The sequence below is a fragment of the Talpa occidentalis genome, unplaced genomic scaffold (genome assembly GCF_014898055.3).
Source record: "Talpa occidentalis isolate TD23 unplaced genomic scaffold, MPIMG_talOcc4v2.1, whole genome shotgun sequence".
NCBI lineage: Eukaryota > Metazoa > Chordata > Mammalia > Eulipotyphla > Talpidae > Talpa > Talpa occidentalis.
In genome coordinates, this window is record NW_026555331.1 from 141,536,474 (window position 1) to 141,548,932 (window position 12,459).

General features: G+C 38.9%; 1 protein-coding gene across 1 annotated transcript in view; it reads left to right on the plus strand.

The window, feature by feature from the left end:
- The window catches only part of EXOC4 (exocyst complex component 4), a 668,442-nt gene that overhangs the window by 36,713 nt on the left and 619,270 nt on the right, over positions 1 to 12,459 (plus strand). The window contains exon 4 of the mRNA XM_037513395.2: positions 9,675 to 9,859. Within this exon, the coding sequence (XP_037369292.2) occupies positions 9,675 to 9,859 (185 nt within the window). The remainder of the gene's footprint in view (positions 1 to 9,674; positions 9,860 to 12,459) is intronic.

The window sequence follows — 12,459 nt, forward strand, 5'->3', positions numbered from 1 at the left end:
TATACTTAGGTGACTTTATGTGTTAATCTATTAGGTGTTATAGTTAGATATAAGCTGAAGGAGGATGCTTATAAATTTGTTGGCTTTAGTGTTAAGAGTACTTCATGTTAAGCTACTTCTTTCTGTCAGTGCTTAGATGGTGGGGCCAGGGACCAATGAGGATGCTCCTATTTGTGCCAGTAAAACTCTTGCCATTAGTAAATAGACTCGTTCTTGTTTTCTCCCCCTTATGGGCAGGGAAGGGGTGGATCATGCATCCACTATCAAATGATTCATGTACAAGGAAGCATAATGGAACCAAATTACACATCTCTTGTTTTGGATTGAGAGTTTCTGAGCTCTCATGGGACTGTTTTTTTCTCATCATGACTCTGAGAATGGTATGGAGGTGCAAAGTCTATAAATAACCAGGAGCTGGAACATTCTGGTGAACTTATTGGACTTAGGATGTGGTTCAGTGACTCTGCAAAAATGTTTCAATACTCCATATAGAATTCTCTACATGATAAAAAATATCTGTTATCAATATTGAAACAGTCACCATTAAAACCCACCTCTTGTGGGGAACATTGATTTGAAAGACAGATGCCAGTGTTCTGTACTAATAAATGATTGGGAAGAATCTGGCACATGTTTTGATAACTGGACAAATAAATGTGATGCCATTGTTGATAACTTTTGTTGTTGATAGATGTATTTGTGAATGAGGCCTTGACCTTGAAGGATCTTACTAGTTGGGAGAGACAGATGATGAACACAGTTTCTTACATGATCATTAACAACAAGAAAGAGGGCATGGGCATGTTTTGCAATTTAAATAGGATGGTCTAGTGGTCAGCTGTAGCTGTGGCTGCCTTTGGGACCCCTTCATTCCCTCAACCACCCTTGTCTGATCTTTCCAAAAAGACTTAGGGAAAGCTGAGAATAGTTATTAAAAAGTGCAGGGTTTTGTAGCAACTATTTTCCTGCTGTTCAAGGCCCTTTTTATATTTGTTTTTTTGAAGACTGGGGTTTCTAAAACCCACACTATTAGCACAGGGCTTATCTTGTGCTCCTTTATCTGCTCTTCATTTATCTCTCATTTTAAAGCAAATAGAAATTCTGTTTATTGCCCTAAACCTTAGAAGCTTCAGCAATTTCTAACTGGCTCACTAGGCTGTAGGGCAGTGATTTCCATACTTGTCTGCTCATTAGGGGATCCTTCAAGAATTCTAAAGCCCAGGTCATATCTCAGACCTAGTGAATTGAAATCTTTACAGGTGGCTCACTAGCTTTAGTACTTTTTGATATTCTCCAGGTGACTTGAAGGTCAAATTTGAAACCATTGATATAGTGCAAAATGAATGGAGCAAAACTAATTGCCCTTGACTTCATTTACCACCAGCTCTAAGAAGTTAGAAACCAAGTATTTATGTTAGACAACACATGGTGATGATCACATTTGTGTAAAAATGTTGTTTGTCTGAAATTGCCTTGTTGCTGCCCTCTGTTGCACTTTTGGAATAGAGCTGATTTGATAGCCTTTTACTCTGATTTGATAGCCTGAACTCCTTGTTTTGTGTGTTTTTCTTCATGGTTCCTTTTGATGCTCTCTGGGTTTGGACTGACTTGCAAATCTCCAGAGCTGTCATCTTGGTTCTGTTTCCTCCATCTTTGCTATGGATTTTTATCTCACCTATTGCAGGAATTTAATGGATTGAAATTGGGGCAAATTTTTTATTGACAAGTGGTGGTTAGGTACGGTGTGGTATAGCGCAAACAAAAATGGATTAAAAAACCCAACACTCTTAATTCTACACCTGACTCAACAACTCACCAGTTCAGTTCTTTCTGATTGTTAGTATCCTCTTCAGTAGAGTGGATATGCAAGTACTCCTCGGTCTGCATTATAGAATAGTTGTGAGGATAAGAATGAAAAATTATATGGGTAAAGTACTTTGTAAATATAGGGCAATATGAACATGCAAAATGGTGTAAGATGGTGTAAGATGTCATTGTCACCCAGTGCTAGGCAGAAAGAAAAAGCAGTAGTTTTGGGCTAGTTTACACTGAAAAAATGATTCTGTTACGGTGCTTTCATCCCAGATGCACACATGTTGTTTTAATTAAATAAACTGTGTGTGCATACACTTTAGTCTGTAGGAGGGATGATCTCTCAGGTTTAGAATAATGTAAAAGTCCTTTTTGACATTGTATTTCTGGTGTCAGCTTCACCTGTGGACTTGCATGATCAGGTTTTTGAGTGGCCAGTCTATGGCCAGTTGGAGACACTTTATATGTGTCAATTGCAGCAGAGGACAATTTCCGTTGATGGGAGCCCTCTATTTCAACTTGATCATGGCCTCAGAATGCAGAGGCATTTACTTCATCTTACAAAACAGGAGGAGCTTTTTAGAGAAGTCTTTTCTCTGAGGTTCACCCCAGTACTAATTACTCATGGGTGTCTAGCTCTTCAAATGAGAAGAGCCACATTCCTCTCACATTCCTTTGTGGGATTTTAATAGTTCCTGTAGGTAAAGAGCTGTATAAGTGCTGAACATTTGTTATGGATTTGGGACTCTTGTAGAGTGGGGATGAAATGGTCGTGATTTAAGTGTGAGCCTGAAGTGATACTCAAAGACCTTTTGCCAACTCTTAAGAGGAGAGTTGTTCTATAACTTTTTCTGGTTCTGGAATAACAAATGAGATGATAAAGCAAAGTGACTCCTATCACTTGTTAGGTGCTCATGTCTTTCCTAGTATTCTCCTCTTTTCTTTGGAGTAGAAACCTTGATGTCTTTATGGTGCATTGATGGGAATGAGGAATTGAAGGGATTGTAAGTTTAGGAACAAAGAGGGATTTTTTTCCCTCTGAACTTTTCTGTAAGCAGTTTTTTTTACCTTTCTCATACGGTGTTAGGTAGTTTAATTTCATCTCTTGTAAGTCCAATTTAGAGCAAATAGGCTCTTAATTTGGCATTATGCATTTGAAGCCCTAAATGTATGTATAACTTCAGACTTAGAATTTTAATGTAGAGTGTTAAGGAAAGGTCCCTTAAGGACATAATTAAGAATTTTAATTGTTCAGTGGTCACAATTATCTATACAAGGATAATTAACACAGTAAGAATGATGAAAATAAAATAATAGCAATTAAGTGTAGAATATTGGTTTAAGTCATTTGTGAAATTTTCATATTATGGATTAGTACAAAAACACTAAAAGTGTTATATTTAGTGATGGATAGTACCAATATATTGCCAAATGAAAAGACACATTTAAAATAAAGGTATTTTATAAAACTTTGCATGGAAAAATGAAGGGAGTCAGGCTAAAATGCTGTATATCATGTCATCAGTGAGAAAATGTGCCATCTTTTTCAATTTCTGTGTTTTTCAAATTTTCTGGACTAAGTATGTATAAGTTTTGTAATTTATAAGAAAAATGAAGGTTAAGAAAAATTCATTTCTGGGCCTCATCTTTTTTAATCTGCAAAAATTGGGGCAGGACCTCAGCCTTGATAACCTCTCAAGGTCCCTTAATATAGAAAATTCTGTATTTCATTTCTTGAGACTTTTCATTCTGTTAGGCTTTGGCTGATGGAATAGCTTAGAAGACCTGGCCGCCCCTATTCACAAGAGGAAAACAAAAGATGACTTTTGCTTCAGTAAAGTAGGGAATCCTTTTTGGTAGAAAGCCCAGGTGTTTAAAAACACCAAAACAAACAACAAAAAAAGAAATCCTAAAGCTGAAGAATAGCTTAAAAAATTGGCATGCTTTTAGAACAACTGTTTCATAGCAGTAAAAGAATGAGTTCGTTGATGAAGCTGGAAGCCACATTTGATCTTTGGAGTTTTGTTTTCTAAGATAGATTTGAAGATACTTTAAAGAAGAAATTCACAAGTAAATTCCTTTCCTTTGACTGCACTTTATTTCACAGCACCCCCTCCCTTCTTTCACTTATCAATAACTTCATCTCATTTGCTTTATCCTGTAAATTCCATTATCTCCCAGGCAGTCTATTGCATTAAGCTGTTAGTACCTAATATTGCCTCATTTACATTGACACATGCTTGACCTCAGCCCTTCTCCTCTCTTTGTTAATGCACCAACAAGCGCTGATATCTCTCTGGAGCATTATCATTTGGCTGTTAGCTCAACTAATAACAACCCTTCATTTGAGCTGATGAAGGTTTATTAAATAAAAACATGCAATAACCCTGGCGGTAATGAAGGGAGAGTGGAGGTAGACGGCATCCTGTCTTTGATGGGGAGAGCATGCCGAGTCTGCGTCATAGGTATTGGGTTTCCTGAGGGAGAAGGGGCACCTGAATGGGTCTGATCAATACTCAGCTAACTGACTTTAAGAATGGCATTTTTGATGACCTGATTTGATCACTGTTGATTAGCTACAGACTGAGGCGTGAGAGGGGAAAAACCATGCTTGCTCCAGGCACTTGGCCTTGCCCTGGGATGAAGCTTTCTTGGGAAGTTGTGTCTTAAGCACCAACTGTCAATAGCCCTGAGGCCTTCAATCAGCGGTAAAGCTGAGCCACAGGGAGCCACAGACGTCTTCTGTCTTCTTCCTCTTCTCCAGTGAAGCTGGGATCAGGGCCCTGTTTTGCTTACAGATCCCCCAAGACTTCTCAAAACCGTCACTCGGACTCTGTGCCTTGAATCCAGTGGATTGAATGGATTTTCTTTACTCTCCCTCCTCTGTCCCTCACTCCGTTTCTCCCATCACATTCCACTTTGGGTGAAGAACAGCCTTAGTTATCCTCTACTTATGTCTCTTGCAGTGACTGGTGTTATGCTATAAACAGGTTGAGTGGATGATGCTATCAAGATTATATTTAACATAATTTTTTGTGACCCTACAGGATTAGGCTCACATGTTTGTGGTTTCACATCACATCCATGGACTATATTCTCTTAAAAATTATTATTTCTGGTTTCCCTTGCAATTAAGTATGTAGGTTTCTCTAAGGACCACAATGTTTTACGAAAAGCACCTGGGTGGTTCAAACTTTCATGAAATTATTAGATTGAAATATATGTATGAGCCTAGACCTGATACTTTTTGAGTTGTAAAATTAGTTTCATATTGTCAGATTTCAAATTAATACATGGAAGATATTCTGGGTTTTTTTCCCTCTAGGCTTTAGTGTATCAATTCCTGTCTAATAAAGAATAACGTTTCTGCTTTGGGAAATAGGGCAGAGCAAAATGAAAATATTTGGTAAGTGAATGATCTTAGACTCTTGGTGACACTTGTGCAGGGTAGAAATTACTCTGCATCTCAGGGAGAACTTCTTGTGACCCTTTAGGGCTCCCTGACCCTGAAGGAGCGCTGTGATGGGAGTGGGGGACATGTTGAAGAGCAGGGTTGAAGCTACCAGTGGGACTCCCCAGGTAGAGTGGCAGCACACCAGTGACCTGGGCATTAAGTCATCTCTGGCTCCATGGTATGTTTATGTAGCCCCAAGCCAAAGAATTTGGGTGTTCTGTAGTTGAGATTGTTTAAAAACTTGTTTAACTTTTGATGTCCTATATACATACAAGAGGGGAGAAAGGTACCGATTCTCTGTAATAGCCTAATTTTGTCGTTTTACTGCATCTGCAAGTTGGATTAAGGCAACATGTTCAGAACCATTATGTTGTCTGCCTGGAAGAATACTTCCTTCAGGGAGACATACTGATCTATTGGAAAGTGATAAAACATTTTGGAACCATGTAATTACTGCAGCCTTGAAGAAAATATTTGTTTTGGACTCAATAGTGGCAATGCATTTGCTTTCTTGAGGGAGCATTGTTGCCAAAGGAAGCGGTTTTTATTAGCAAGCAGATGGTTTGGTTATCAGGTTGGGTTTTTGTTTACTTTTAGTGTTTCTTCTTTTTTGGCTTGAACCTTAATTCTATTTAGAAACAGTTACTCATGTCATATATCTTTCTGGGTCTTGCCTCTCCCACTTAAAAAAAAAAAAAATCAGTAGTTTCTTTCCCAGTATTTCTTCAACGAAGAAGGTGTTGAGCATGGCTGACTTGGATGTTCTGCAAGAACATTTCCATTGGTTCATGTGAAAACAACAAAACAAGATATTTTTGAACAGATCAGCTTAAGTAAGATTGATAGAAGACAAACACTTAACTGGGAAATCTAATTTAAACTGAAATGAAATTGAGAAAAAATATTTGGGAGAGAAAACTTAAGGGCACTGTAGTTTCTTATTACAGATGTTTCCTTTGTTGTAGACTTATTTCTCCACCCAAAGTAGATTTTTAAAAACATTAGACAGTTCTTAATGATGTACATTTGAACTATACTTTTAACCTATGTTTTGAGTTATGGAAATATTTTTCTTACAGGACAAGTTTCTATAGCAACTCATTGTTATCCTGTTCAATATAATGGGTTAAAACTTGTTATTTATTTTCATAATCCTAATGGACATACATATTCGTACAGGCAATGTAAGCTGTTTTACAACTGAAAACGAGTAGTTTCCAGCTGTGTTAAGCAGAATAGCAGTGCTCTGTTAAATAATAGGCAGTACTGTGAAAAATATCCCTGCTAGTAATATATTTCTCACCTCCCCCCACAACTATTTTTGAGTCTTAATGTTAGAAAAATTCAAAATGTGTTTAAATGACACATTATGTAGTAATCCACCTTTCATAAATGGTGTGGCTTCCCTGGGAGTTTTAAGAGATATTTGAGATGATTTGGGGCCCAATGTATGGCATTCAATATGTGAGTAGATGCATAGACAGTATTTCACCATCTGGTGTGCTGTTGATTTGATCTTTCGTCTGTCTTGTCTTGTAATTTTAATAAATATTCGTGACATTATTCAATGTTGTATCATACTTGGCACCCAATTTTGCTTATTTCTCAGAGCCACTAACCCATAGAATGATTCTGTTGCTGTCTACTTTATCCCAACTGCATCCCTGGAATTCCTCTTGGTGTTTCATCAGGTTTTATTTAAAAAGTGCTCTGTAGTCATTAAACTTGGGTAGTAGTGAAATAATCTTTGAAGTGATCGCTTCTGAGACCTTAAAAAATTCTTTAGTTGTTTTTTTATCACTAGCAATGCACATTTCTCATTGTAGGTGTATATTTAATTTCTATTCAAGTAAAGTCTATAGAAATGACTATCAGGCATTGACCTGTTGGGTTGGTTATTAGCTGTCTCATCAAATTTTCCTTTATATATAAACGTTATGGCACAAGCCACTAAAAGCCAGATAAGATAAATGTCAGATTTCTAAGCTGATGTTCTAGAGATCAAATGTTACATTGACAATTATTTTCTTTAAATTGTTTTGAGTACCACTTAGTAAGGTTAGAGTCGGGGAATACTGTGACCTTCTAGTGTCCATAATTATAGCCTTATAAATAGACTTGTAATAAGTGAAGGTCAGAAAATAAAGCACTGTCTTTTCTTACAGGAACAAAAGACTATTTTCTTTCTCTTTGTGGTAAGGCTTTCGAACTTTTTTCAGTTGTAAGACAACTCTCAATTAGATATATGTTCCCTGTGCTTACATTGTGGGTTAAGGAAACACTTAGAAAATTTGTCATCTGAATGGTTATTGTGGTTCCATGAAGGATACAGCACTTTACTAAAAATGCAGCATGGAGACATATTAGAAATACCCTCAGAGGTTTCTCTCCCCACATAATAGGTAGGTTCAGTTAAAAATAATTTCAGTGGGTTTCGGTATGTACCAGGCACTGTGCTAAGTGCTTTATTTACATTAAAAAATGACTTTGGAAGTTGACATGGTCATATAATTTTGCATTTGCAATGTGAGCCTTTTGGGTTAAAAATCTTCATGCAAATTCCTGCAAACAAATGGAGTGTGGATGTGCAGTGGGTGGTTTTTAAGCTTAAATATCTCAGCTGGATTTAATTACCTTAAGGGCTAAGGCTACATGATGGGCCAGTGGTTTACCAAATTATTTTTCATTTTCTGGATCTCGATGTCACTAAAGGTTAATGCATCCTCTTTTCTCTGCTAGAGACCTGAGTTAAAATCCATTTTAGAGCATAAGTGTAAATGAATTTGTTGTTGTTTTTCCTCCGTGGGGACACTTTGGTCATTTTGTGAGGCTGCCTTTCCATTTGGAGTGGCTGGCAGCTGCACACGGCCCAGGGGCTCCCATGGCGGGGGCAGTGGCAAGGCGGCATGAAAATGAACCTGCAGGCTTCAGAGGGCAGAGCTGGCCCAGGGCTTGTCACTCTTTCATTCCTTGATTCTTTCTTGGTTAACTCAAACTTATTTGCTCCTGACGTTTGATTATAGCCTCTCACAAAACAAGTGATGTGTTTGAGGGTAACACATTGCATTTTCCTCCCCACCTCAGCATGTTTGCATTTGGCAGCTAAAAAGTTTTCTGGAGTCACTATCCACAGCTCCTAGAGGACTGATCCTCTAGTGTAGACCCATGCTCAGCGTCTGTGGGTGCCGTATGTGTCATGACGTTCACTATTTGGGGCTTTGGGGTACTTGCTGAGGATCATGTTTATATCCATAATTACACTAAATGTTTTCTCCCCAGAGTATTAGCTATTGCTTTTATCTGCACATAGAAGGGATATTTAGCAGTATAACCTAAACAGGGAATGGTCAGGGTGTCAGTCCTTGCGGGGAGCGTGGTGTGGGGCTCTTTCCCCTACGTTTTCTCTCTCCTCTATTGTTTCATTCTTTGTTTCTCCATTTATTTCTGCTAAGGAATGCAGCAAGATTCCTCACTGTGTTTTTCATTACACAAGCTCTTTATATACACAGGAAGACATAAAATACAGGGATAAATGGGATCATATCACACATGTGGTCTATTTTTTGTTGTTTTCCTTGGTAGTTGACACCGGTTTCATCGTGAGTCACTCCATGTTCCCTGAGGCCCTCATCTCTACTCGTATACACCATCTTTATTCCTCCAACCCTTTTTTGTCTTAGAATCTCCCCACTTGTACCTTCGGCCAGGGCTGTCTTCTCTCCTTATATTTTCTCTTCTATTTACCATTTGAAACCAATTTCTTGTATCAAATGGAATCTGGTCAAGGAGAGATAATGACTGTTGTTGTGCACTGGCATTCATATGAAAAACATACAGGAGCAAGCAAGAGAGGCCTGACACATGGTCACCATGAGGATTAGGTTTTATATAGCATGCTTTTATTTATTAGTTTGAAAAGGCTACTGGCTAGACCTAGATTGAAGCCATTAGTACATGGAGTTCTTGTGAGACTAGGAATGATGTGTCTTCAGGGAGTCATTTCGTGTGTGTCCATGGATCATGCATGTGGGGTAAATAGTGCATACAGCTCTGTTGTGCTTCATGTGCCTTCATATTTATACTTGTCAAGATCGCTTTCTTCAGCACTGTCTTAGGTGTTGAGCCTTTCAAGGGTCCAGCCAGGCCTATCCCCATTATATTCTGCAAAGCCCCATGCTTACTGAGAAGGTTCTCAAAATTCCTTTTGATAACAGCTTTTGAAAAATCTCATTTATAATATTGCTAGATTTCTCACTTACACTTTTTTTTTGTGGGACCCTCGCCGGTGGCCGGGGATCGAACCGGTGCTGCAGAGGCTGTGGGCAGCCTCGCAGCCCAGCGCTCAACCACTGCACCACCAGGGGAGGCTCTTTTACTTACACTTAAATCAATTTTTCTTTTATTTCAGGTGTGTGCAGTTGAATCTTTGGAGGGCCCCCTGCTCCAGGTGGAAGGTCTGAGTGACCTTCGGTTGGAGCTTCACAGCAAGAAGATGAACCTCCACTTGGTCCTCATAGACGAACTGCACCGGCATCTGTATATCAAGTCTACCAGCAGAGTTGTGCAGCGGACCAAGGAGAAAGGGAGAATGAGGTTGGTCAGAGGCTCTTCACTACAATATTTGTAGCAATGTAATGTTTTAAAGACTCTTGTTTCTCAGAATATAGTTGCAGTTATTTTACTTTTCTTTTTTCGCATACTGTCTGTGAAACTAAGATGGTTATAGAATAGCGAATAACAAATACTGTGTTTTGAAAGGTTGACACTGAGTCCCTCATTCCTTTGTTGTATGTTTATTACAATCCTCTTATGTAAAAAAAAAAAAAAAAAACAACAAACGAGAAGCATTTACTGTGGGCCTTCAATATACTGGATCAGAGATACTATATATATGTCAGAAGGAAGTGAAAAAAATCCTTAAACTGGACAATGAAGTCGGCCTAGTGAAGAAATACAAGTGTCTGAACTGCACTTATGAGTTTCTTTGTTACTTAGGGTTGTGTTGAGCTGTAGACAGTCCTCCATCTGGCCTAGTTCAATATAAGTTCAGAGAAAACTCTTTTCTTTTATCCCTGTGCTGATCGTGGCATAGTTCTACATTTAAGGGCCAGCTGAACTCAAGACACTTAGAAGATAAGTAGAGATGGTAGGAAATAAAACTCAACCTTAAGAATATTGGTGTTATAAGCATGTATTAGATATCTGTGCACCATATGTCTTTTCAACATTCCTTTAAAATAGGCGTAAGTTCTTTTCACTTTAACACTTTGCTGAAATACACGTGTTCGTGCTTTGTCATCCACCTGCAGACAGAGTGCTAGAAGCAGTGCATGAAGCCTTTCGTCTTCTGTCCTGTTGAGACAAAAATTGCCAACTTCACAGGTGATGCTTTTGTTCACTCAGAGTCCCTAGCAGAGAATGTTTCTATCTCTGTTATGCAGATGGACACTAAATAAACTCCCACATGCAAATTGAGCTACGGGGTATGTCCCTGAGATTTCAAGACTGGATGTAAATAGAATAACTGTCAGTACCTTTTCCGAGAGGAGTGGACAAGGGCAGTGCCCGGGAAATTCCCTACAGTGTCTGGTGGTGAATAAATGGCAGGTCTGGGTAAATTTCTTTCTGTGCAAGATTTAATAAACACAATAAAACAAACAAAACTCCGAGTCCTGTGGGAATATCCTCTAGCATAAGGGACAGTCAGCCTTACCTTGAGATCTCAGAGAAGAACATTTTTCTGAGAAAAAAATTTTTTAAAGCAATATATGAAAAATTTAGGAGGCTTAAAGCTGAAGGTTTTTGAAAAGATACAAGATGATACTATAGATGAGATGATCAAAATAATCACTCCTTTTGTGTTTCCTGTCCTTTGAGTTTGAATTTTTCGTATTGTCAGCATGTGCAGTGCAAGGTGGGTCTTGAAATGTGCATATGCCAGTGGCCTTGCTCACATGTGCCTCTGCCTTTATCGTGGTGGCATTGGCCTCAGGGTGATGAGAGACCTGGAGAAGCTCAGCTAAACTGCCTGCCTGGACCCACCATCACCAAAATAAGTGTTTATTGTTACCACGACTGAAGTTTTGTGCTTGTATCTAGCAAGCATGAGCTTCCATGAAGTAATGGGGCACTATCAGAATGGAATAGGGGTACATGCTACACGAGCTAACAAAATGCAAGGAAAATTAAAGTAGAAAAATTGAAGTCTTGGCTAAAAAGCATTAGAGACAAGAGTTGAATCCCTGATAAGGAGGGAAAGCTTTCCTCATCATAAAGTGGAAAAGACAAGCTAATGAAAGAAAGATAAGGAATGAGAGATGGAGAATGGTGATTTTAGATGTTCCACAGAGTGACAAGAAAAAGATAATATGGACTGAATTGCATCCTCCTGAAATCCAAATATTGAAACCTTAATTCCCAGCACCTCAGAATATGACTGTATTTGGAGATCAGATCTTTCAAGAGGTAAATAAGTTCAAAGGAGGCCATTAGGGTGGACCCTACCCCAGTATGACTGGTGTCTGAGTGAGGAAGGAATCAGGACAGAGCCCCTCACAGAGGGAAGACTGTGTGAAGACACAGCGACAACACAGCCTTCCACCAGCCAAGGAGAGAGGACTCAAAGGAGACCAACCCTGTCAGCATCTTGATCTTGGACAGTCAGCTGAGCTGTGAGAAAATGAATTTGTTGTGCAGACCCCTGAGTCTGTGAGACTTCATTGTGGCATCCCTAGCACACCAATACAGAGAGGAACAGAGCAGTAAATACAGTGTAAATAAGAAGCATACTTCAATAGAAAAAAGACCTTAGTCTGCACATCAGAGGGATTCAAGGTAAAAAGCAGTGATAGGAAGAAGGAATTTCTGTGAACTTCAAAGGCAAATTCTCTAAGCATCAGGAAGACAAATTGTGCTATCTGCTCTGACAGAGATGATTATTTGCCCACCCACTGTCCATTCTCTCCTTCGCTTCTAATGAAAACCCTTTTGTTTTTGGTGGCTAGATGCCCAGCAAAAAGTTACATTTTCCATCCTCTTATATAGCTAATGGTGATTAGTGAGACTTCTGCCTGCAAGATGTTGAACCAGGGCTCATAGCAAAATTCTTGAGGTGCCTACCTACCTGGTATACTCATTCTTTTACGCTCCCTTGCCCTTCCTTTCAGATTAGAGCACGAATTGGTGCCATTAAA